Genomic DNA, 21649 nt, shown 5'->3' with positions numbered 1-21649 from the left:
CTGGGGAGGGTGGCAACCGTATGGTTGGGCGAGCTGGTTGCTAAGGCGCGGCGCGCGTGCGTGCTGCAGCCTCTGCGCCTGCGCCTTGAGGCGGGGAGGGAGGACAAGAGAGTGATTGGGCGAGCTGGTTGCTAAGGTGGCGGTACGCATGCGCGGTCGCTAAGCGGGGCGGGAAGAAGAGAAGGCTTTTTTTTTTTTCCCCCCCTCTCAAGCGACGCCATTTTGTGCCCCGATCCGCCGCCGTCGCCGCCGCCGCCGTCGTTGCGGACGCGGACGAGGCTATTGGCACGGCGCGGGAGGACGATGAGCGGCTGAGTGCAGCTAAGCAGCTGGCTCAGGCGGAGGATGGCGGAGACGCTGACGGAGCCGGGCGACCCCGGGTGTGGCACGGCCGCCGCCGCTGTGTCGGAGAGCGGGACGACGGCGACGCGGCGGCTGAGCGAACTGCGGGTGATCGAGCTGCGAGCGGAGCTGAGGAAGCGGAACCTGGACACGGGCGGCAACAAGAGCGCCCTCATGGAGCGCCTCAAGAAGGTGAGGGGCACGTACCCGAGGGGCACGCCCCCCACCCGCACCCCGCGAGCGGGGAGCTGTCACTTTTGGGGTGACACCGCCTCCCCACGGACGGAGCAGTCCCGGGCCCCATAGCACAGCAATTTAGAAAAGGGGGTGCTCCGAGCTCTGCGTGCGTGTGACCTTGGCCCCGTCACTGCTCCCCCTCCTGCTTGGTGGCCTACGCCTTGCTTGTCCCCCACCCACCCTTGCTAGCCTTTCTTTTTCTAGAAGGCCGCTGCACCCTTCCCCCCGCCCCCCAAAAAAAGATGTCCCCCCGAAAGGCAGTCCCACTTCCTGAGGGGCCCCGGTGACCTTGGGCAAGTGCCTTCCTGTGTCCGCATCCTTCAAGCATGGGTCTCCGGAAAGAGGAGAGGGGTTGGGGGGCGGGGGTCCCTGCACCCCTCCCCTTGGACTTGGACCTTTGAACTTGGGGGGGGTGCCCTCCGCCAGGGACTGCCCCGGTCAAAGGCCATTTGAAAGCTCCTTGTCATGGCGTGGGGTTGAATACCTGTCCCCACCCCCCATGCCCTCCAACATCCACGGTGTGTGTGTGTGTGTGTGAACAAGCAGGTGCATCGTGTCTGCGTCCAGTGTCCAGCTCCTGTTGCCTTGACCGCAGGGAGCGTAGTAGGGTGCTTGACGCACCTGTTGCCAGAAAGGAGTGCCATCCCCACCCACCCTTTGCTGGTGGCCGGGAGCCGGACCCGACTGGCACAGCCTCTGTTCTCTCTGTCTCTCTCTCTCTCTCCCGCAGCCTGGGCGTGGTGTGGTGATTGTGGCCATTGCACACCGGGTCCTTGACCCCTGGCGCCCTCATTGCCACCCTCTTCCTTCCTGTGGGCAAGAGTGTAGCCACACGCGCTCCCCCCCTCTGTCTTTGGTGTGGCTGCCCCCCCCCAGGCACAGCGTTTACCTGCCTTGGTCCTGACCGTCTCTCTTCCAACTTCTCATCCCCAGGCGGTGAAGGAGGAGGGGCAAGATCCAGATGACATGGGCCTGGAGCTGGAGGGCGCCAGCAGGAAGACCCCCAGGAGATGCTGCCTTAAAGGTACTCGGACCCACGCCTACCCGCCTGCCTGCCTGCAGCTCAGACCGCCAGCGTCCCCTTCTGGCCTGAGACTTGTCATTCACCTCGTGGCCATGCCGTGGTGGGCTGGGGGGCTCAGTCAGGGGTCAAGCAGGCGCAGTGCGCTGGGGCAGGGACGCCCTTGATCACCAGGGCCAGACAGAAAAGGACCACAGTGACATGCAGGCTTACGGCGACCCCGAGTCACCTGCTTGGCTTCCCCCCTCAAATCAGGTCACCAAGCCGAGACCGGGTAGGACCCAGCTTCTCTGGGCTTGCCAGCCGGGGGCTCTGTCCTTGCTGCTTCGTGTGTGTGTGTGTGTGGCTTATGATTTATTTGAAGTTGACACCCAGAGATCTTTCATCCACCCCTCCACTTTGTTCACTTTCCAAATGGCTGCCATAGCCAGGGCTGGGCGAGGCTGAAGCCAGGAGCCCAGAATTCGGCCTAGGTCTCCCACGTGAGTGGGTGGTGGGATTGGCCCGTGTTCGGCTGCTTTCCTCAGGCGCGTCTCAGCAGGGACCTAGGTCCGAAGTGGAGCAGCTGGGACTCCAGGTCGGGCATCGCAGGAGGCAGCCCGAGACGCTTCGCCACGACCCCGATCTTGTTTTGTTTTGTCTGAAGGTGTGGTTGGCAAGCCTGGCCCTCCTGTTCACCATCTCATTCTGGAACATTCTCCTTCCCTTCCCCCCTCCCCGCCCCCCGGGAATCTCATCCCTGCCGGTGGTCGCCATCCTGTTCCTCTGTCCCCACGGAGCTGCCTGTAGCAGACGGTTTATATCCCGGGCGTCTGGGTGCCAGCTCTGTCCCCACGCGTGCTGCTCTGCTTATCCTTCCGGCAGAGGCCACTTAGGGGAGGAATCATTGCATCAGGCTGGGCATTGCAGACCTACGTGGGTCTTCCAGCGAGGGATCGAGGATGGTACAGCGTGCGTGGGGTGCCCGTGTGGCAGGCTCCTCTTACTGCAAGGCTGTGTGCCCGAGTCAGGCAGGGGGTGCCAGCAGGATGTCTCCCCAGTTCTGAGCGTCTGTGTAATGGGTTTCCCGGTGAAGGACCACTCTGGGTGACACTTAGCAGACCTGATGGAGCCCACTTGACATCTAACTGTGTGGGTTTTGTTTTTGTTCTTTTCTGTCACTGTGACTTCTGCCTGCCCGCTGCGCCTAGCAGGAAATGCCCTCATGTCTGTCTGCTGCACGAATGGGAGTTTGGTCGTGGGGGGCTGGAAGGCAGCGTGTGACTGAGCGGTCAGCTGGGGAACCTCGTGCGTGTGTGAAGGTGCAGGCGAGCAGGCGAGCGCACGGAAAGGCGCTCCCTGAAGTTAGAGCCCCTGAGCCGAGGCTCGGTGCGTTTGGCAGCTCGCACATTCAGAACTGTGTGCCCTGCAGGGGAGAGCTGCGATGGGTGGAGCTGTGGCTCCTGGCTTCAGCCTGCCCCGGCCACAGCTCTTGAGGGGCTGGGGTGCAACCCAGCAGATGGAAGATCGCTCGCTCTCTGCTCGAGCCTTTTGGGTAGGTGAGGAATTTACGCAGCCAGCTTGCGTGGAGTCAGGAGCGCGTGGGCGTTAGCCTTGTGTTGGAGCCACGGGGCTCAGTCGCTTCCTGGACACAGAGTGCCCTGGCGGGGCTGCTGCAGGAGATGTTGACCTGGCAGCTGCCTGGTACAAGGCGAGTTCTCCAGGTGGCAGCTAGCGGGTGTCAGAGCTTTGCAGAGGCTGTGCAGCCCATCCCGGGTACTGGCCAGTGCCCGCCTCCCGTGGCAGCTAAAGAAGTCGCTCCTGTGGGCGGCCCTGGTGCTCAGGGCCTCGGGCAGCATGCTTGGAGGTTGTAGGGCCTGCCCACTTGCAGCCTGGATGCGTTTCTGTGAGAGGGGGCATTGCAGCCTGTCCAGGCCGCCAAGGCCCCGCTGTGGGCTGGGACCGGTCGAGGTTGTGCTTTAGTCTGCAGCCTGGCACCTGTTGGCATCTGCTGCCTGGAGGTGGGCACAGCCAGGGGTACTCACGGGCAGAGCACCATGAGGCGGTGGCATGTGGGAGGTCAGAATCCGCTTCTGACACGTGGCCGCAGGAGCTGAGCCCTGCTGGTGGCTCGGCGGTGAGGGGCAGTGTGTGCTTGGTGCCTGAGGCGTGGCGCTAGCCTTGCTGACGGAGCAGCAGCCCTTCTGGTGTGGTAGACCCACTGCTTGGATGTGGCCGGCTAGGTTAAGTCTGACTCTTTGGCACAGTGATCAGAACCCTTGCAGCATACGAAAATGACGGAGCGCACGTGGGAACACGAAACTGCTTCAGGAGAGAGCAGTGATTTTTTTTCTCCAGATGGAAAATGCCACGTGGCAGGGACCCGCTGGCACGCTGCGTGCGACGGGGAAGGCGCCTGGGCCGCGGCTAGGGCCCATCCCGGGTGGGATTCCCGGATGGAGGGCGTCTGTGTGTGCATGCGTGCACGTGTTCACGCGGGTCTGGGCGTTAACTGATGTGAAGAGAAGAGAGATCCTCTGCCTGCCACCGGAGCCTGGGCCAAGCGTTACATCCATCCGCCAGCCTCCTTCCCAGGCACCTGCTGCAGAAGGGAACGGCCGGAACTCAGGGCGCATGGCCGAGACAAGTGGCAGCTGTACCTGCAGGGCCAGCCTGACCGTGGCTGAGGCTTCTGGTAGGGGTGGGCACGGGCAGAGCAGACTCCTTCCTTGGCATTCACAAAACCCCGTGTAACTGCTTTCCACCTGGCGGGCTTCAAGCCTGGGCCTTAGGAAAGAACATTTCCTGAGCTATAGAGCTCCAGAGGCCATGCCAGCCCCATGGCTCAAGGACTGCCCCCACCCCTCCACCAGGCACTGCGCTAGGCTCCTACGAAGAACGCCCACCCCTGTTCGAGTCGACATTCGGTTCCATTGGGGTCCCTGGTGAGGGCTCCTGGGGCTTCCCAGTGTTGGTGAGGGTACAGAATCCACGGAATGCACACGACGGACACCCCAGATGTTCAGTCCCCGTGGAGACCCCCCCACGGCCGAGGGGCCGGCCCTGCTGGCATCCTGCTGCTACCTCCCCTTGCCACCGCCAGCCGGCTGAAGCAGGGCTGCAGCATGCCCTGCAGCCTGTCTCGCCGGGGCCGCTAACGGTGAGTGTTACCCGTCATTAGGGCAGAAGACCGAGGACGGAGGCCCTGAAGACAACGGCCTGGAGGAAGACTCCCGAGATGGGCAGGTATGGTGCCCTCCGTGGTGGGCAGAGGACGGCTGCACCCCTGTGCCCGCCCCCACGCGCCCGACGCTCACGGCTTGCCTCCTTCCCGCCTGCAGGAGGACGCCGACACGGGCCTAGAGGCCTGGCAGAGCATGGAGATGGTGGACATTAGCGTGCTGGATGAGGCCGAGGCGGGAAGTGGCGGCACTGCGGACTGGGGGGAGGCTGCTGGCGGCAGCCTCCTCGCCCCCTTTTGTGACAGTAAAGACTTTGGGGCCACACAGCTGAGACCCCTTCCAGGCCAGCTCGCGGAGCACGCTGTAGGTAGCTGGGGGCCCCACAGTGGCACCCTCTCGCCCTGTCCTCCCTGCCCGCCAGCGCCAGGGGCTTTGGGGGTCTAGTGGAGCACAGCTGAATTCGCCGCAAATGCATAATGGCCTCCAAACCAAGAGTCGGGGACGTCTTGCCTAATGGAACGCCCGAGAACCGGCCTTAGCCGGCAGGTGGCTTGTCGCAGGCCTGGAGTGAAGAACGCTTATAAAATGCACAGCAGGCGCAGCTAACAACTTTTTTCCCTTTCAAAGCTTCATTTTGGGGGCCGATGTTAGGCCAGTGCCACACCACTGTGTGCGAGCAACAGTGCTTCACGGAGCAGGTCCTGGGCGTACTGGGTTAAGCCACCACCTGCGACCCTGGTGTGCTGTACTCGCGCCACTTTGAGTCCCCGCTGTTCTACTTCCAACCCAGCTTCCTGCTGATGTCCCAGGAAAGCAGCTGAGGGTGGCTCAAGTGCCTGGGCCCTGTCCCCCTGGGACTTCTGCATCCTGCTTCCGCCTGGCCATGGAATTCTAAGTCATTTGGGGTGTGAACAAGTGGATGGATGGGCGTTCTCTTTCTCTAACTGCTCAAGTATTTGAGTGCCAGCCACCTGCCAGTGGCCTGCATTGAGTTGCTGGCTCTGGCCTCAAAACTCGTATATTTGGGGTTTGTCTCAGGTTGGCATAGGGGTGTGGCAAGCAGCTCGGCTTGCCCTGTATCCGCCTTGTGACCACACTGCTGTTTGCGGGGCAGGTCCTGGGCTGACGGGGCATAAACTTGGCGGGCTCAAAGAGAAGGGCTGAGAAAGCAGGCTGCTTGCGCGGGACGTGAGCCCTCGGGAGGCAGCAGCCTTTAAATGCAGTGGGCGCGAGGACGCCCGTTTCTCAAAGGTCAGGGCGCCTGTCACTGCTCGCAGGCGAGGTGCTGGGCTGGCCCCGCTGCCCAGTGCAGCCAGGGAGAGCCGGGTCCCCACAGTCATGTGACGTGATGTGTTTTAGGTGGATGAGGAAGCCTTCGAGGACACCCTGGACGCGTCGGCCTTGCACCTCCGAGTGAGTCCGGTAAGGGTCCCTCGGCTGTCGAGCGGCTGGTTCTGCAGGGCGCGTGGGCGAGCTTGCCGAGCGGGGGTTGTGTTTGTCACAGTGTGTTAGTGAACATGCCAAGGGGGCACCAAGACACAGGTGAGCCTGGCGACGGGGCAGAGGTGATGGGTCACATGAGGGAGTGTGAGTGCAGTTCGGAGGCCGGCATTGTGGTGTGTTGGGTTAAGCTGTGTGCATTGCGGGCATCCCGCATGAGGTACCAGTTCGAGTCCCAGCTGTGCCATTTTGAATCTGTTTCCCAGTCGATGTGCCTGGGAAACAGCTGGGGCTGACGCCCAAGTGGCCCACCCGGCTGGAGCTCCTGGCGTCGGCCTGGCCGGCCTCAGCCCTTGAGGGCCACGGGCCGACTGAAGGGGGGGGTGCGTGTGACCTCTCCTCGTCCTCGCCCCGCTTCCCGTGTCTCTGACCGTCTGCCTTTCGCAGAGCTAGGACTCAATCCTTTCTGAAAGCCAGTGTCTTCAGTTTCAAAGGCAGTGCCAGAGAAGGAAAGACGGTTCACTGCCAAACGGCCAGCTGCCCACTGGATCCAGCAGGCCCTGAACTGGGGTGGCTTAACCTGCTGCGGTCCAGTGAAGGCCCCCCAAAACTTAACACATGGAAAAAAAATGTTGGAATCCATGGAAAGCTTGTCCCTACTTTGCATTTGTATGAGTTTGTTTTTAAGGTTTATTTATTTTAGAGAAATCTTCTGTCCCTGCCCCCCTCCAAAAAAAAATGGTCGTAAGGGCCAGAAATGGGCCTGGCCGAAGTCAGGAGCCTGGAGCTCCGTTCAGGCCTCTGCAGCTGGCAGTGCTCTGAACACTTGGGCCATTTGGCACCGCCTTCCCAGGCGGGTTAGCAGGAAGCTGGGCTCAGAGGCAGAGCCCCTGGGACTCAAATGGTGGCCACGTGGGATGCCGGCATTGCGGGATTCGCTTAATCTCATACCGCATGTTGCTGGCTCCCACAAGAGCTTCTGAAGGCCTCTTGCAGCACCAACAGGTGGCACAGCATGAGTGGCCGGAAGAAGGGTGAGGGGTTAGCAGTGCACCCCGCGAGGCCCCTTGCAGAAGGCCACGCTGCACGGTGTGACGCTGCCTTATGGGGATAAGGAGGAGTAGGCGAGGGGCAGCCCAGGTCAGGCAGAGCCCAGAACTGGGGCTGCCATGGGGGCCATGCCCGCAGAGCACTTGTGCCCTGGCAAGAACGATTTTCCTGTCCCCAAGAGCCAGATGGGAGAACCGTCCCGGCTGAGTGGAGACATGCCTTCCTCAAAGATGACAGGTTCGGGGCCACATCTGTGACCTCTGTGTTGACCCCAGGAGCCTTTGCCACTCAAGGGTGGCTCGGGGTGCGGTGGTCACCCGGGACGGAGGGACACTGTGAGAGGATGGGTGGAGTGCTCCGTCAGGAAAGCTGGCACCACAGAACGCTCCCGGCGGGCTGTTGGCCCACGGCAGCAGGTCGCCACGGACATAGCTCTGGGGGAAAGGACTAGAAGATGTGTGCTGACACAGGCCCCCCCACCAAGCTTCTCTCTCTCTCTCTCTCTCTCTCTCTCTCTCTCTCTCTAGGACATGGAGCACGCCCTGTTGGAGCCAGGTACTGATAGGAGACGCACACTTGCTCGTGGTCTGACAGCGTACATGCTGCTCTGGGTTCTTAGCTGTGTCTATCTTAAGCCAAGGTCATGTCAAGGTCATGTTGGGTACCTAACGGTGCAGCCTCCAACTCATCCAGGACCAGAGATTGGAAACCCACTCGTATCACCAGATCTGTGGGCGCCGCTGTGCGGCTGCCCGAGGGCACATGTGTTGGGGGGGAACCACCATGTATGACCACCCCGCTCCAACCCCAGGACCCCGCAGAGGGCGTCCGTGTGAGGGGCCGCCTGCCCCCTGCCGTCCCCGTGTTTGCCCACATGAAACAGATCTTGTGATATGCGGCAGCACTCCTAGTGGGTACAGCTGAGGCAGAGAAAGCTGTGGTCAGGGCACAGTCAGCCTGAGAACTCGGCCACGGCTTCCGGAAGAGGAACCGCCTTCGTGGAGAGAATCTCCGACCCCACAGCACCCCGACCCCCGCCTCGCGGGCTGCCTTCCTCTGCCGACGCCCACCCGAAGAGTCGGCGGGGTGTGCACGAGGACTGTCGCGTCCCACGGGACCTGAAGACGCTGGGAGCCTTCAGGGATGACTGCTCGGTGGAGCGCCTGCGCTGTGAAGACCAATCAGAAGAGAGCCTTGAAGAAGAGCCGAGAAGCTGCCCAGCGGGTGCAGGTGTTAAGTCTGGGGGCTTTTGACATCCGCGTAGTGTAGCGGCCAGCTAGGAGCGCAGCAGCGTAACCGTGGGTCCCGCGGGTTTTCCAATCTCTGTGTAGCTAGCGGTTCTCTGCGTGTGAGCGTGGCCGCCGTGCCCGTGCCGCATTTGTGATTGCTTGATTTCCCTGGTAATTAAACCTTGTGCCATTCTATTCCTGTTAAATCCGTAGAAAATGAGAAAATACTCGACATTTTGGGGGAAACTTGTAAATCTGAGCCAGTAAAAGAAGAAGGTTCCGAGCTGGAGCAGCCATTTGCACAGGAAACAAGTAGCGTGGGGCCAGACAGAAAGCTTGCGGAGGAAGAGGACCTTTTTGACAGCGCTCATGCTCATCCGGAGGAGGAGGAGGAGGCATTGGAGGAGGAGGAGGAGGAAGAGGGAGATTTAGATTTGGCCAGCGAGTCAACACGAGCTCAGTGGAGCGAGGCAGAGCCCCGGTTAGCCGCGGGTAGGGAGCCCGTGGAGCAGACAGGCGGAGGAGGCGCCAGGACGGACTGTGAGCCTGTAGGGCTAGCGAAGCCAGTTGGGCAGAGTAGCGCGGCGGCCGCCGAGCCCGCGGAGCCCTCTAGCCAGGAGGTCGCGGAGGCGCCCACGGAAGCCCCAAGCCCAGAGCCCAGAGATAGCAAAGAAGACGTGAAGAAGTTTGCTTTTGAAGCTTGTAATGAAGTCCCTCCGGCTCCTAACGAGTCCTCAACCAGTGAGGGCGCTGATCAGAACATGAGGTTTGTTGTTTCTCAGTTTTAGACCAAGACGCTATCTCCTTTTCATGGGTCATTAATGCCACGCCTAAGCTGTTTTGTCTGCGATTGGCCGGTCTGCCAGGCTGCCGAGGCCCTAGTCCACCTCTAAAGAATGTTTGATTTCTCTCGGTGCATTTGTAAAACGGGTGATTAGAGACCTCCGCTTTTCCTCAACCGACCCCGGTTGTGTCCTTAAGGGCGTTAATTGTTTATCTTCCGCCAAATCGAATCTGACATGGTATCGGTGGGGTCAGATTTTGCTAGACCTGCAGAGGTGTCTGCTAACATTGTATCTCAGACTAATTTGCTGGTAGGTATGCGGTTCTAGCACATACCATACTTTTTAAAATTTAGCTCGCTCGCGTCCGCGTTTCCTCTTGAGTGATACGCCTTTTTGTCTCTAGTTCTTTGAAAGAAGAGAAAGACATAAAGCCAGTCATTAAGGAAGAAAAAGGTGAGCTGGGCCGGGTGTGCATGGGGAGGGACCGGCCTGGACATATGTGGGGTCCAGGAAGGCCATGGGTGCCAGGACTGGCCACCCAGTGGGTCCCGAAGAGAGGCTGTGGGCGCTGCCAGGTGGCGGCGTTCTCAGCTTTCTCGTGCCTTGCCATGGCATGGGCAGTGGAGTAGCAGCTGCTGTCGGGCCAGGCTGGGCAGCGGAGGATGCAGTGGGGTGGCAGCCATGCACACTCTGAACCACGCTGGTCCTGTCCCCGCTCCACAGTCCCTGGCTTTGTGCAGGCTACAGCCGGGCGGGATGGGGCGGGGGGCCTTGGGTTGGACCTCATCGGACTTGTCGCCTCGCCTGTGTGCAGGCCGCAGTGGCAGCAGTGGTGGTGGCAGCGGCAGCTCAGGACGGAACCTGTGGGTCAGTGGCCTGTCCTCCACCACACGCGCCACAGACCTCAAGAACCTCTTCAGCAAGTACGGCAAGGTATGCTCGTGGCTCAGCGCACCCCATGAGCCCCAGTGCCAGGTGTGCTTGTGTCCCCAGCTCCCGGCACATGGCATGCAGAAAGCCCCCTGGCATGGCCGTGAGGTGCTGTGCCATGCCACTCTGCCTAGGCGCCCCAGCTCTCTGCCAATTGCTGGGGCCCCTCTATGGGGCAATGAGGCCCAGCGCCACGTGCAGTGCGCACCCTGTCTGTGGAAATCCCGCGACCAGGAGTGGGCCTCAGAGTGGAGGACCCGTGGTATTGGTCTTTGCAGCTTTCTCTGGGTCATTAGGTCTGAGGCCTGGCCCTCCCGGGGGTGTGCAGGTGCAGGCGGTGACAGCATGCCCAGGCCCGGGGCTCGGGAGCAGACAGGGAAGATTCCACCAGGGGTGGGGAGTTCCTCTTCCTGTCCCTGCTGGAGCCTGCTTCCGGATACTGCCTCCCCTCACGAGGGGCTGCGGTGGCGGCTGGTGTAGTATGTGGCTCATCCGCCTTTAGTAACCCCAGGCTGGGCCTGAGGCTCCCTGAGGGAGCGCCCTCCTGCAGCTGCTGCTCATGGGCTCTCCCAGGTCTCCCCTCTGCGGACTGGGGGCTCTCCGCCCCCACTGCTAGTGCCCGAGGTGGTCAGGCGCTGGGCCAGGACCCTCCTGGCTCTCTCTTGGGGACCCCTGCCCAGTGTGTGCACACACTGCTGCCAGCCATTCCTCCCATGTCTTGGTTTTGGGCAGCAGCGGGCGGTGCTGCGTCAGTGTGGGTCGGGGCATCTGGAGGCTTCCGTGGGCTCGCCAAGGTCTGCGCGGTGAGGGCGGCATGTCCAGCGTTGGGACTTGGACGGACAGAGCCCGTCTGCCGCCTGCCTCCCTGGCGCAGACAAGCCGGGAGAAGCGGTGAGTGGCGTTGAGCGGGCCTTTCTGTTGAAGGTGGTTGGGGCCAAAGTGGTGACGAACGCACGCAGTCCCGGGGCCCGCTGCTACGGCTTTGTCACGATGTCCACGTCTGACGAGGCCACCAAGTGCATCAGCCACCTGCACAGAACCGAGCTGCACGGCAGGATGATCTCCGTGGAGAAGGTGAGACCGCGTCCACTCGCCGAGGCTCACCCCCGCGGGCTCGGGCCGGCCTGCCCCGCGGCTCGCTCACTTCCCCTCACTTCCCCGGTGTGTTCTCAGGCCAAAAACGAACCTGCTGGGAAAAAGCTGTCTGACAGAAAGGAGTGCGAGGTGAAGAAGGAGAAGTTGCCCAGCGTCGACAGACACCATTCTGTGGAGATCAAAGTAGAAAAGTAAGGTGCTTGCTAAGAGCGTTCCCCTTTGGGTCCCTAAGGGGCAGGCCAGGGGCTGCCCCCGTGAAGCTGGGGTGGGGTGACCTGGCGGCCAGCTTCAGGGTGCAGCATGAGCTGACCTCAGAATGAGAGGTGTTCCAATGCCCTGGAGCGGGGCAGGCCTCCCTCTGTCCGCACCCTCATCACGGGCCTCTCTCTAACACCGTGGGCTTCCGTGCAGAAACAGGCGTGGCTTCCTTGTGCTGGCACCGTAGTCACAGGTCCAGCCCTTGCGGGGACAGACGGGACATGGTGTGAGGCGTGGCCAGCCCAGGGACTGCGTGAAGTCCCCGTGGTCACCATCACCCGTGTCTTCCTCTGTGTCCACTTGACACTGCCAGAGACCGTGCCCCCAGCTGAGAACCAGGCAGTCATGTTTCCATTTTGCTGTTAGCTTTTTTTTTTCAAGATTTATGGATTATTTTTATTGGTCAGATATATAGAGAAGAGGAGCAACAGAAAAATCTTCCATCCATTGGTTCACTCCGCAAGTGGCTGCAGCAGCCAGAGCTGAGCCAGCCCCAAGCCAGAGCCAGGAGCTTCTTCCTGGTCTCCCACGCGGGTGCAGGGTCCCAAGGCTTTGGATTATCTTCCACTGCTTTCCCAGGCCACAGGCAGGGAGCTGGATGGGAAGTAGGGCCACCAGGATATGAAACAGCATCCACATGGGGTCCTGGTGCATGCAAGCTGAGCGCTCCAGCTGCTAGTCTACTGCGTGGGGCCCTGCTGTTGGCTTTTTGTTTCAGTAGAATGATTTATTTGCAAGGCCAACTGACGGAGAGAGAAGTAGATCTTCCAGTCGTTGGTGCACCCCCCAGCCAGGACTGAGACAGGTCGAAGGCAGGAGCTGGGAGCTCACTCGGCTGTCCCACGTGGGTGCAGGGGGCCTTACCCTCACCCTGCTGCTGCCTGCGGGGTGCAGGGGTCACAGATGCAGCTGGGAGTCCATCCCTGACCTCCCAGGTGGGGATCCTGGCACCCCAAGCTGAGTGTCAACTGCCCCTCCCTGGGTTCTGAACCCCGTGTGCCCAGGTCGGGTCCTAGCCCAGGGACCCAGCCTCTGAGCATCCTGCCCAGGCTTCCTGCTCACCAGCAGCCACCTCAGGTTTCCCCATCAGCTGTGATGGGACCTGCCCCATGTGGGTGGAACAGGAACTGCAAGTCCTGGGTGTTCTTACTACCCAGGGCACGGCTCCTCCACTGCTTTCCTGGTCACCAGAATCAGGGGGGCTGCCTGGAGTAGCAGCGGTCCCCTTAGTGGGCAGTGGGCCTGGGAGGCCCGTGTATTGGGTGCAGGAGGAGGTTCAGGGGCCCGGCTGCAGGTTACATAGCCCAGAGAGGGCAGGAGCCCAGCTCCAGGTCACACTACCAGTTAGAATCAGGGCTGGCTGAGTCCATGCAATGCTTAAGCCCCAGGATTTGCTGGCTCTGCCCTTCCTTGGCCTTTCAAGTACAGGAATAAGTTTAAAACCAAAAACAGCTGCCTTCAGGCACTTGCCTAGCAGCCTGAGTGTGTTTCGTTTCTTACCCAGTGAACACCTTCATCAGCTTCCGTTCATCATGGTCAGTGTGCTCAGAACCACTGGTCAGCTTCCTTCCAGAAAGGCGAGGGTCACAGTGTGTTCTCCATATCCGTGCTTAGTTTCAAGCCAGAATAACAGACACAGAAAGGCCAGGAGATGTCCCCTCGCAGCCCCCCGCCGTGGGTGGCAGGACCCCAGGTGCTCCAGCCGCCACGGCTGCCTCCTGGGCAGTCTGCAGGGAGCTAGGTTGGAAGTGGGGGCGCTGGGACCCCGCTGTGGGCTACGGCCAGCCTCACCTGTCCTTGGGAACGCCGTGGGAAGGAGCCAGGTCTGCGGGATGTCCTGAGGGTGGGGGGCCGGGCTGTGCATGGGAGCCCATGGGAAGTGGGGGTGGGCTGCCACAGGAGGAGAGGTCGGGGCCAGTGACTGCGGTAGGGGGACCTTAGAGACCGAACCCCACGGCTTATGTGATTGATCTATTTCAGTGAGACTGCCAGTGATGGAGTGATAGCAGCAGGGCACTCCCCTTTATGTCGGGGCCATCCCTGCCCTGCTGACTTCCCACACAGCTTGCTGAGACAGGCTGGCAGTGAGTAGGAGGCGGTGCCCTTCCCCCTGCCCCTTAGGCTGGCACATCTGAATCGGGGAGCGCCTGCCGCCTCCCCTGAAGGTGCAGATAATGTGTCTGGGCGTAGCAGGCGCACGTCCGGAGGGCGGCGTCACCAGTAGTACCCACCCGGTGGCCATCCCTTGGGTGACTCTGCTCAGCATGGCTGTGGCAGTGAGTTCAGGTGACCCGTGGGACAAGCCACCCGTGGCCACTCTCAGGGCCCACAGTGCCCCGTGTTGGCCAGTAGGACCGCCACCAAGAAGGAGGAGAAGATGGAGAGGAAAGACGAGAAGAAGCCTGAAGACGGCAAGAAGGAGAAAGAGCAAGCCGAGCTGAGAGCAGGGCCTGCGGAGCGGTCCCGGGCCACTGCGTCAGGTGAGCGGCTGGGTGGCAGGGAGGCGCAGAGCCGGGGGCCCCGGATGATGGGAGGTGGGGCAGGACAAGGGCCTTGGGCATTCGTGGGCCCCGCGGCCTTGGCACATGATAGTGTGGGGTTTGCGGGGTTGTCCCGGTCCCTTCCCGGAGTCAGTGCGAGGGCAGGGGGCACTGAGGGCATTGAAGCAGCAGTTGCTTGTCCTGGCCCAGGAGCCATCCCCATCAGGCCAGTAGGATGGGCGTGCTGGCTCTCACACCAGGGGCCGTGCCCGAGCCCCAGTGAAGCCGCCTCACACCGGCTTCGTGCCAGATCGTGGGGGTGTGGCGGGGGTGCATCCGGGGGGGCCCGGCTCATCGGGGTGGGTCACTGAGTGTCTTCCGGAAGGAAGCAGAGGCCCGGAGCGGACGGTGGTGATGGACAAGTCCAAAGGCGAGCCCGTCATCAGCGTCAAGACCAGCAGCAGGTCCAAGGACAGGGTGAGTGGGTGCCCCGTCTGACTGGGCCCTTGGTGTTCTTGGGGTGCACTGTGGGAAGAGCCCGGCAGAGCCCAGCCTGGACTGGGTTCTCTGTGGAGCAGTGCCCGTGGCCTGTTCCCCTTCCCAGAGATGAGGAGCAGCCAGAAAAGGAGAGCGGGTACTGACCCCAACCCCAGATGCCACATGCCTGCTGTGCCCTTGGTGTTGGGAGCAGATGGCCATGGGCAGCAGGAATGCTTTGGGGGTGTTCCCACACTGAGACGTGCCTTTCCGCAGGGTCGGGGAGGCTGGGAGGCGGGCGCTGGCTGTGACCGAAGCCCCGCTGGGGCCCGAGGGCATCCGCGGCCATGGCCTGCAGAGGGTACCTTCCGTCCCTGAGGCCACCTGGCCACCCTGACCCAGCGGCCTGTGCAGATGAGCGCGTTTGGTGTGTGTGTCGGGGAGCAGGGCCTTCCCCGTTCCTCCCGCACTGAGGAGAGCCGCTCTCACGAACAGAACTCCCAGAGTCAGGATCGCAAGTCTGAGAGCAACGAGAAGCGGGACATCCTGTCCTTTGACAAAATCAAAGAGCAGCGGGAACGGGAGCGCCAGCGGCAGCGCGAGCGCGAGATCCGGGAGACGGAGCGGCGCCGGTGAGCGGGCCGGGCGGGCGGTGAGCGGGCCGGCCGGGCGGTGAGCGGGCCTGGGCACAGCCCCTCCGCGGCACGGGGCAGGGCGGCTGTCCGAGCCTGGCCTCCGCCGGGGCCGTGCCCGTGAAGGGGCTGGTCCACCGATTGCATCCTTGAGTTGTGCCAGCCGAGGTGCATTTGCCATTCTAAAGTGACGGGCTGCGGCCCTGCCCACCGCTGGCTCTGGCAGTGAGAGGCCAGTGGGACATGTTTGTTTCTCTTTGAGGGCGTGGAGCCCTTCCCAGCACTGCCTGAGGTTGGGAGGCCCAGAGCGGCTGGGTGCAGAGACCTGCGCCCTGACTGGGTACTGAACCCGCGTCCTCCCGGGCTCCGTCAGAATGATGCTGTCGCTTAAGCTGCAGCCTTTGGCGGAGACAGGTTGGGATGTACCTGGCCTGACACGAGGTCAGCAGGGTGGCCTCAGGAAGCCACTGCAGGCCGGGGCTTCCTTATCTCGGGTCCCGAAGCCCGGGGCTGTGTCCACCTTGCGCCTCTCGGGAATTGAGGCAGGAGGCCTGCGTACATCAAGGCGCCTGGACTGAGAGCCATGTGGGCAGCGGAGCAGCTTGCAGGGTCATGTTGGGGCTTGGGAGGGGTTGAGGTGGGCTGTGAGTGCCCGTCCCAGTGTGGTCCTTAGTGGTTCTCTAGCAGGGTCCTGCAACTGTTTGCAGGAAACGAAGTTAAAGGATTTGAAATCCAGGGACTCAGAGGATCACAGCGCGGGCTGTGAAAGGCTGTGCCTGGACCTTCCGTCCGCTAGGTCACTTGCCAAGTGGCTGCAACAGCCCGGAGCTGAGCCAATCAGGAGCCAGGAGTTCCTTCCGGGTCTCCCACGCGGGTGCGGGGTCCCAAGACTCTGGGCCGTCCTCCACTGCTTTCCCAGCCACAGGCAGGGAGCTAGATGACATTAATTGGCGCCCGTACCCGGATCCCAGTGCATGCAAGGCGAGGATTTAGCCACTAGGCCGTCACACCAGGCCCTCAGAACACTTCTTACACCCACATAAGCTTGGTTTTTTACACTTGTATTTAGTTGAGCTGAGTGAGCTTCCGCACGCCCTGACTGAGAGCAGAGCTGCTTGCCCAGCACCCCCTTGGGGCCATTTTCCATGACCTTGTCTCTTTTTCTCCTGCTGGCTTCTTGCTGGGCCGAGCCCGGCCGGCTGTTCTTCACTCAAGGCTGCCCTGACACTCCTGGGCACCCCACTGGGCCCAGCCTGGGCAGAGGCAGAGTTAGGAAGTTGGGGGGCAGTGATGGGTGCATCAGGGTGCTCCGTGCCTGTCCCCCCCCCAGGGAACGCGAGCAGCGGGAGCGTGAGCAGCGCCTGGAGGCCTTCCACGAGCGCAAGGAGAAGGCGCGGCTGCAGCGGGAGCGCCTGCAGCTCGAGTGCCAGCGGCAGCGGCTGGAGCGCGAGCGCATGGAGCGGGAGCGGCTGGAGCGCGAGCGCATGCGCGTGGAGCGGGAGCGCCGGAAGGAGCAGGAGCGCATCCACCGGGAGCGGGAGGAGCTGCGGCGGCAGCAGGAGCAGCTGCGCTACGAGCAGGAGCGGCGGCCGGCCGGGCGGCGGCCGTACGACCTGGACGGCAGGTGCGTGGGCCTCGGGAGGGGGGGCTGCCTGGACAGGCGACTTGGCCTGGGGGGGCGTGTGATGGGCTGCGTGGACCTGCCCACCGCCTGCCTGCTTCCCCCAGGCTGGGCCCTAAATGTTCCTTCTCACCTGTGCCCAGGCGAGAGGACCCGTACTGGCTGGAGAGCAAGCGCATGGCACTTGAGGATCGGTACCGCGCCGACTTCCCCCGGCCAGACCACCGCTTCCACGACTTTGACCATCGGGACCGGGGCCAGTACCCGGAGCACGCAGCCGCCAGGTCAGGAGCCATGCCCGCCCTGTGACCCGCATCCTCCGTCCTGCCCGAGCAGCTTGCTGGGAGCGACACCCTCCTCCGGGGGCCAGTGCTCACGGGGCATCAGCCCGCGGCCGCTCTCCCTCCTCCCAGTGCTCAGGGGGCATCAGCCCGCGGCCGCTCTCCCTCCTCCCATGCCCGTCTCCCTGTCGCAGCAGCCCTAGGAAGGTGGGGCTCCCCGCTGCGTTTCTCTTCTGTGCTTTTCTGGCTTGGGCAGTGGCCCTTCACTGTGACACTTCAGGGCATGGACAGCCGGGGGAGGCACGGGGAGCGGCATGGACAAGCTCTCCTGGCAGGAGGCCAGCCTGCTCTTTCCAGGCCTGCCTGTCTGGCCTGTCAGTGTGGGCATCGTGATGTGTGCCACCTTGGGGCCTCGCTGGGAGGAGTGAGGGTGTGAGATGGGGTGCCGGTTGAGGGAGGAACACAGCCCTTTCCCTCCCCGCCCCGCTAGCTGCCATGGAAGTAGGATGCTTTTCCTTTACAGGAGGGAAAGCTCCAGGCCTGGGCTGGGCGAGCGCGACGGGCAGGTGAGTTTGCTGCCAGCGTCCACCGTGGCCGGCAGCTGGCAGTGCGCCTGCGCACTCTTTGCTGGAAGCTGGCCATGTTCAAGGTGCCACTGCTTGGCACCTTCTGCCCCCCTCCTGCCTGAGGGGCTCCTGGCCTCTGTGCTCAGGCACCCCCGAGGACCCACGTGGTAGCTTGGTGACCAGTTGGGGGAGTTGTCCTGCCACCTCGGGGTGGGGGGTGGGCAGGCTTCTCAAGTGCGCCCTTGTCTCCTGGTCGCAAGGAGAGCCGCTGGCCGGGCACTGATGCTGTCTCTAGTGAGGAGGTGGTCCTGCTGTCCGGGGGAGAGGGCCCTTACCGTCCCAGCAGCAGGGCAGTGCTGGGCAGCAGGGCAGTGCTGGGCAGCAGGGCAGTGCTGGGCAGCAGGGCAGGTGGCCCGTGACAGAGCTGCAGAGGACAGGCCCTGGGAGGCGAGGCTCCGTGAGCCAGGCCTGTTGGGGTGACACAGCGAGCACGTCACCCCATCCCTCCCTGCGTTCCAGCACTACCCGGATGAGCGCCATGGCCACGGAGGGGCCCCAGAGCGCCACAGCCGCGACTCCCGTGATGGCTGGGGGGGCTACAGCTCTGACAAGAGGATGAGCGAAGGCCGGGGGCCACCGCCTCCCCCCAGGTGGGTCTTGGGGCCACGACAGGGTGGGCATCTCTTAGCAGCTTGTCATGGAGAACCGGAGGTGGCGGCCTTCTCTGCGTCTCTGAACCCTGTCTCTCAAGAGGGGTGAGGAGCAGGCTCTGGCCGGCGAGCTTCCTCCCCCAGTGCAGTGGCCACAGGCTGCCCGCCTGGCCCAGGGCTGGCCAGAAAGCCCTCTATTCTGGCCCTGGCCTTGCCCACCAAGGTCAGCCCCCCTCTTAGCCCTGGCCACCTTGTAGACTGCTGGCTGCCCCCCAAGTAACGGGTGCATGTCACATGTTCACCCACTTGACACCTGCTTTGCACCTGGTCCTGGAGTTCATGCCAGGCCTGTCCCAGGAGCAGCGATGGCCGTGGGCCGTGGCCTGCACCTTCGGGCAGCGCCATGTGCCCAGGGCCCTTTGAAGATTTTTCCAAAAAACAGAGGACCAGAACAGAGAGGCGGGAAGAAAAGAGAGACCCAGCCGCTGGTTCCTTGCCTGCTTGTCCACAGCAGCCAGGGCTAGGCCAGGCGCTCCAGCCGGGTCAGCCATAGGAGGCAGGCGCTGCTCCCTGCTGCTTTCCCGGGTGCCTGAGCAGGGAGCTGGGCTGTGGGGTGCCGGCGTCACAGCTGTGATGACGCACTGCCCACCATGTAGCACTGTTGGCGCAGGTGCAGCAGCTGCGGGATGCCAGGTGTGTGGGCATCCTGCGTGGTGTTCAGCTGCCCTAGTGCTCACGCACATATGGGCTCTGTCCACTCTTGAGTCCGTCCTGATCCCGCTGCCAGGAACACGTGGGAGCATGAGGCCACGCTGGAGCACCCGCTCTCGGCTCCCTTGGACAGCTAGCTGGCCCGGGCACTGCCAGGCGCCTCCCGCAGCAGCGGCATCATCTTGCATCCACAACCGTGTGTGTGTGTGTGTGTTCTCTGTTGGCACAGGGGCGGCCGAGACTGGGGCGAGCACCACCAGCGAATGCCGGAACCTCCCGCTCGGGCGTGGCAGGGTGCTGCGGACGAGGGCGTGGCCGTGCGGGAACACGCCAGGTGGCCAGGTACTCTGTGGGGGGAGCCCGGTCCCCAGCATTCAGTGGCCCTGCCTGGGAGCGGAGTGGCCACTAACGCTTGTCCTCCTGCAGGAACTGAGAGAGGCCTGGTGGGGCCCTCGGGGCCGGCGCACGCGGCGAGTCGTGGCGGCGTGGCGGGGTAAGGAGCCCGTCCCCCCTCCGCTCCCTCTTCCCTCTTGGGTGTGCGTGATGACCTCGCTGGGTCGCATGCTCGGGGAACCGGTTGGAGAGCAGTCCCATGGTGCGGCGGGCATGCAGCTGTGGCCTGGAGGAGACCCACACGGACCTTTGTCCCCTTGTCCCTAGGCGAGGCGGCTTTGCACAAGGCGGACATTCCCAGGGCCACGTGGTACCAGGGGCTGGGCCGGAAGGTGGCGGAGTGGCCGGCCAGGACCGGGGTGGCCGAGTCCTACACCCCCACCCGCATCCCCACCCTCACCCGTACCCCCACTTCACCCGCCGCTACTGAACACTCGCTGCGTTTGCCCACGTGGACAGCACTGCGGGTCAGAGAGGCCGGGACGTGGGGAGACGTCCCGCACACCGGCTCTGCCACGGCTCCTGGCTCAAGCCAGAGCAACGGGGACTCACTTTTTTTTTTTTTTTTTTTTCGTTTCGCTCTTTTTTTAAATAAATATGTGCTCGTCCTGCCATTTTTTTTGAAGACGAGGTTTCTGTTTAAGGAGGCATTCCGTTTTCCGTGAATAAAGTCTATAAGGTTTGCACTTGGCGTGCGCATGTGTACCTAACACAGAGTCACAGGGGAGAGCGGGGACCGAGGGCACCGGGCATCCAGGGTGACTGCAGCTGGCGACCCCGAGCCGAGCCGAGCCCCGTCAGCAGCCGTGCTCACCAGGCTGGTGGAAGGGTGTGCTTTGGACTGCCGTATCCCCAGGCAGTCGCACCAGCCTCTGGCATTGTTAATGACAGCACCAGCAGCTGCCAGCCAGTCTTCCACTGGCTCAGCATCCTGAGCGGGCACACGCCTCCCTTGATCAGGCTGTCCAAAGCCAGCTTACACTGGAGGAGGCTGCCTTGGGGCTGCATCCTGGACCCGGCTGGTCACTGGCTGTATCTGGGGTCCTCGGGGTACGGGTGCGTGACAGCCTGGGGCCAGGCCCCCGGCCACCATGCCTGTTTTCATGGGCAAGGCTGGGGTGATGGACACCAGGAATGAGCCAGCGGGTGAGTGTGTAGCAGGCCCGTGGCTGCCTGCCCTGCTGTGAGTGCCCGAACCCTGCCCACGGGGGCCACAGCTGCATCCTGGAACAGGAATGACATCCTGTGTGGTGACATATCTAATGTGGACAAAATTTTTGTTCCCACAACAGCTGGGAGCCCGGGAGCCACACGTGTCCCACGTGGGTGGGGGGATGGAGAACTCGGTTCCTGCTGCATGCCAGGGTGTACAGGAGCCCAGTGGCATCCTTCCCGCGTGTACGTACGTGGAAGGCAGAGCAACAAGGAAAGACCCCGCATTCTGCGGGTTCTCTTCCCCACATGGCTACAACAGCCAGGACTGGGCCAGGCGGGAGCCGGGAGCTCCACCCACATCCCCATGGTGAGGACAGAGGCCCAAGGACTTGGGCTGTCACCGTGGCCTCCCCGCACGTCTTAGCAGGAGGCTGGATCGAAAGCAGAGTAGCTAGGAATCTTGAAGCCCAGCACTCCTGTGGGGAAGGCCGGCACTGTGAGCAGCAGCTTGACCTGCTGCACCCCAACGCTCATGCCAGTTCTCACCCCTAAAATCCCTGCCAGCCATGGCTCCCTCATCAGCCGACCAGGTGGCCTGTGGCCGGCCCAGTGCGTTGGCAGTGCCCTCTGGGCTGGCTGGCTGGCATGGGGAGAAGGCGGCCCCTGTCCAGTGTGGCCTGTTCCCACTGAGAAGCTGAATTTGAAGAACAGTTACAGAAATCTGCCCAGCTGGTGGAGAAGCTCAACTACCCTGGATTCACTACTATGACACAGGGTGGGGTGGAGGCCAGAAATGAGGTCAGAAGGGCCCTGTGTGGGGCCCAGCACAGTAGCCTAGCAGCCAAAGTCCTCTCCTTGCACATTGCAGCGTCCCATATGGGCACCGGTTCTAATCCCAGTGGCCCCGCTTCTTGTCCTGGCAATGGCATTTGTCCAGCGCAGGCACCTGGCTGCAGAGCCTCAATAGATTCTGGTAGCAAAGTCAGGAACCCGGGGGCTTGCAGTGCCTTCAAGTTCAACAGCTTCTCTCTCCCAGACTTGGAGATCTACGCAGTAACCCTCCAGTCCAGAGGCCCCTTCTGTGAACAGTGTTTAGCTGGCTGGGGGACCCACCTTACGTCAAAATTAAAAAAAC

The 21649-nt window shown here is 62.6% G+C and overlaps 1 protein-coding gene across 5 annotated transcripts; it reads left to right on the top strand.

The window, feature by feature from the left end:
- The first annotated feature begins 202 nt into the window (after positions 1-202).
- SAFB2 (scaffold attachment factor B2) lies at positions 203-19904 on the top strand. Of its 5 annotated transcripts, XM_040990711.1 has the most exons (22): positions 203-534; positions 1513-1603; positions 4761-4825; positions 4921-5124; positions 6121-6183; positions 7779-7806; positions 8694-8851; positions 8894-9246; positions 9669-9734; positions 10114-10198; positions 11120-11269; positions 11369-11481; positions 13901-14028; positions 14414-14505; positions 15001-15137; positions 16468-16761; positions 16902-17042; positions 17563-17605; positions 18125-18255; positions 19196-19308; positions 19393-19459; positions 19627-19904. In XM_040990711.1, the coding sequence occupies exons 1-22, from the start codon at positions 346-348 to the stop codon at positions 19787-19789; spliced, it is 2874 nt and encodes a 957-aa protein (XP_040846645.1). In that variant the 5' UTR covers positions 203-345; the 3' UTR covers positions 19790-19904. The 5 variants fall into 5 exon arrangements, with proteins under 5 accessions (XP_040846645.1, XP_040846644.1, XP_040846643.1 ...); XM_040990710.1 differs by having other exon boundaries at positions 6121-6174; positions 8694-9246; positions 9669-9718; positions 10080-10198; positions 13898-14028; XM_040990709.1 differs by having other exon boundaries at positions 204-534; positions 8694-9246; positions 9669-9718; positions 10080-10198.
- Positions 19905-21649: the final 1745 nt, after the last annotated feature.

Source organism: Ochotona curzoniae, unplaced genomic scaffold (assembly GCF_017591425.1).
Source record: "Ochotona curzoniae isolate NIBS_2020 unplaced genomic scaffold, NIBS_Ocur_1.0 contig_605, whole genome shotgun sequence".
Classification (NCBI taxonomy): Eukaryota; Metazoa; Chordata; class Mammalia; order Lagomorpha; family Ochotonidae; genus Ochotona; species Ochotona curzoniae.
This window is presented reverse-complemented; position numbering and strand designations above follow the sequence as displayed.

What these genes read in the sequence shown, in the direction of transcription:
- SAFB2 (XM_040990708.1), top strand. Translation starts at nt 346, where the DNA reads ATGGCGGAGACGCTGACGGAGCCGGGCGACCCCGGGTGTGGCACGGCC. An exon ending in GTGGAGATCAAAGTAGAAAA is followed by an intron (nt 11,482 to 13,897) that starts GTAAGGTGCTTG and finishes CGTGTTGGCCAG; the next exon opens with TAGGACCGCCACCAAGAAGG. An exon ending in GGAACACGCCAGGTGGCCAG is followed by an intron (nt 19,309 to 19,392) that starts GTACTCTGTGGG and finishes GTCCTCCTGCAG; the next exon opens with GAACTGAGAGAGGCCTGGTG.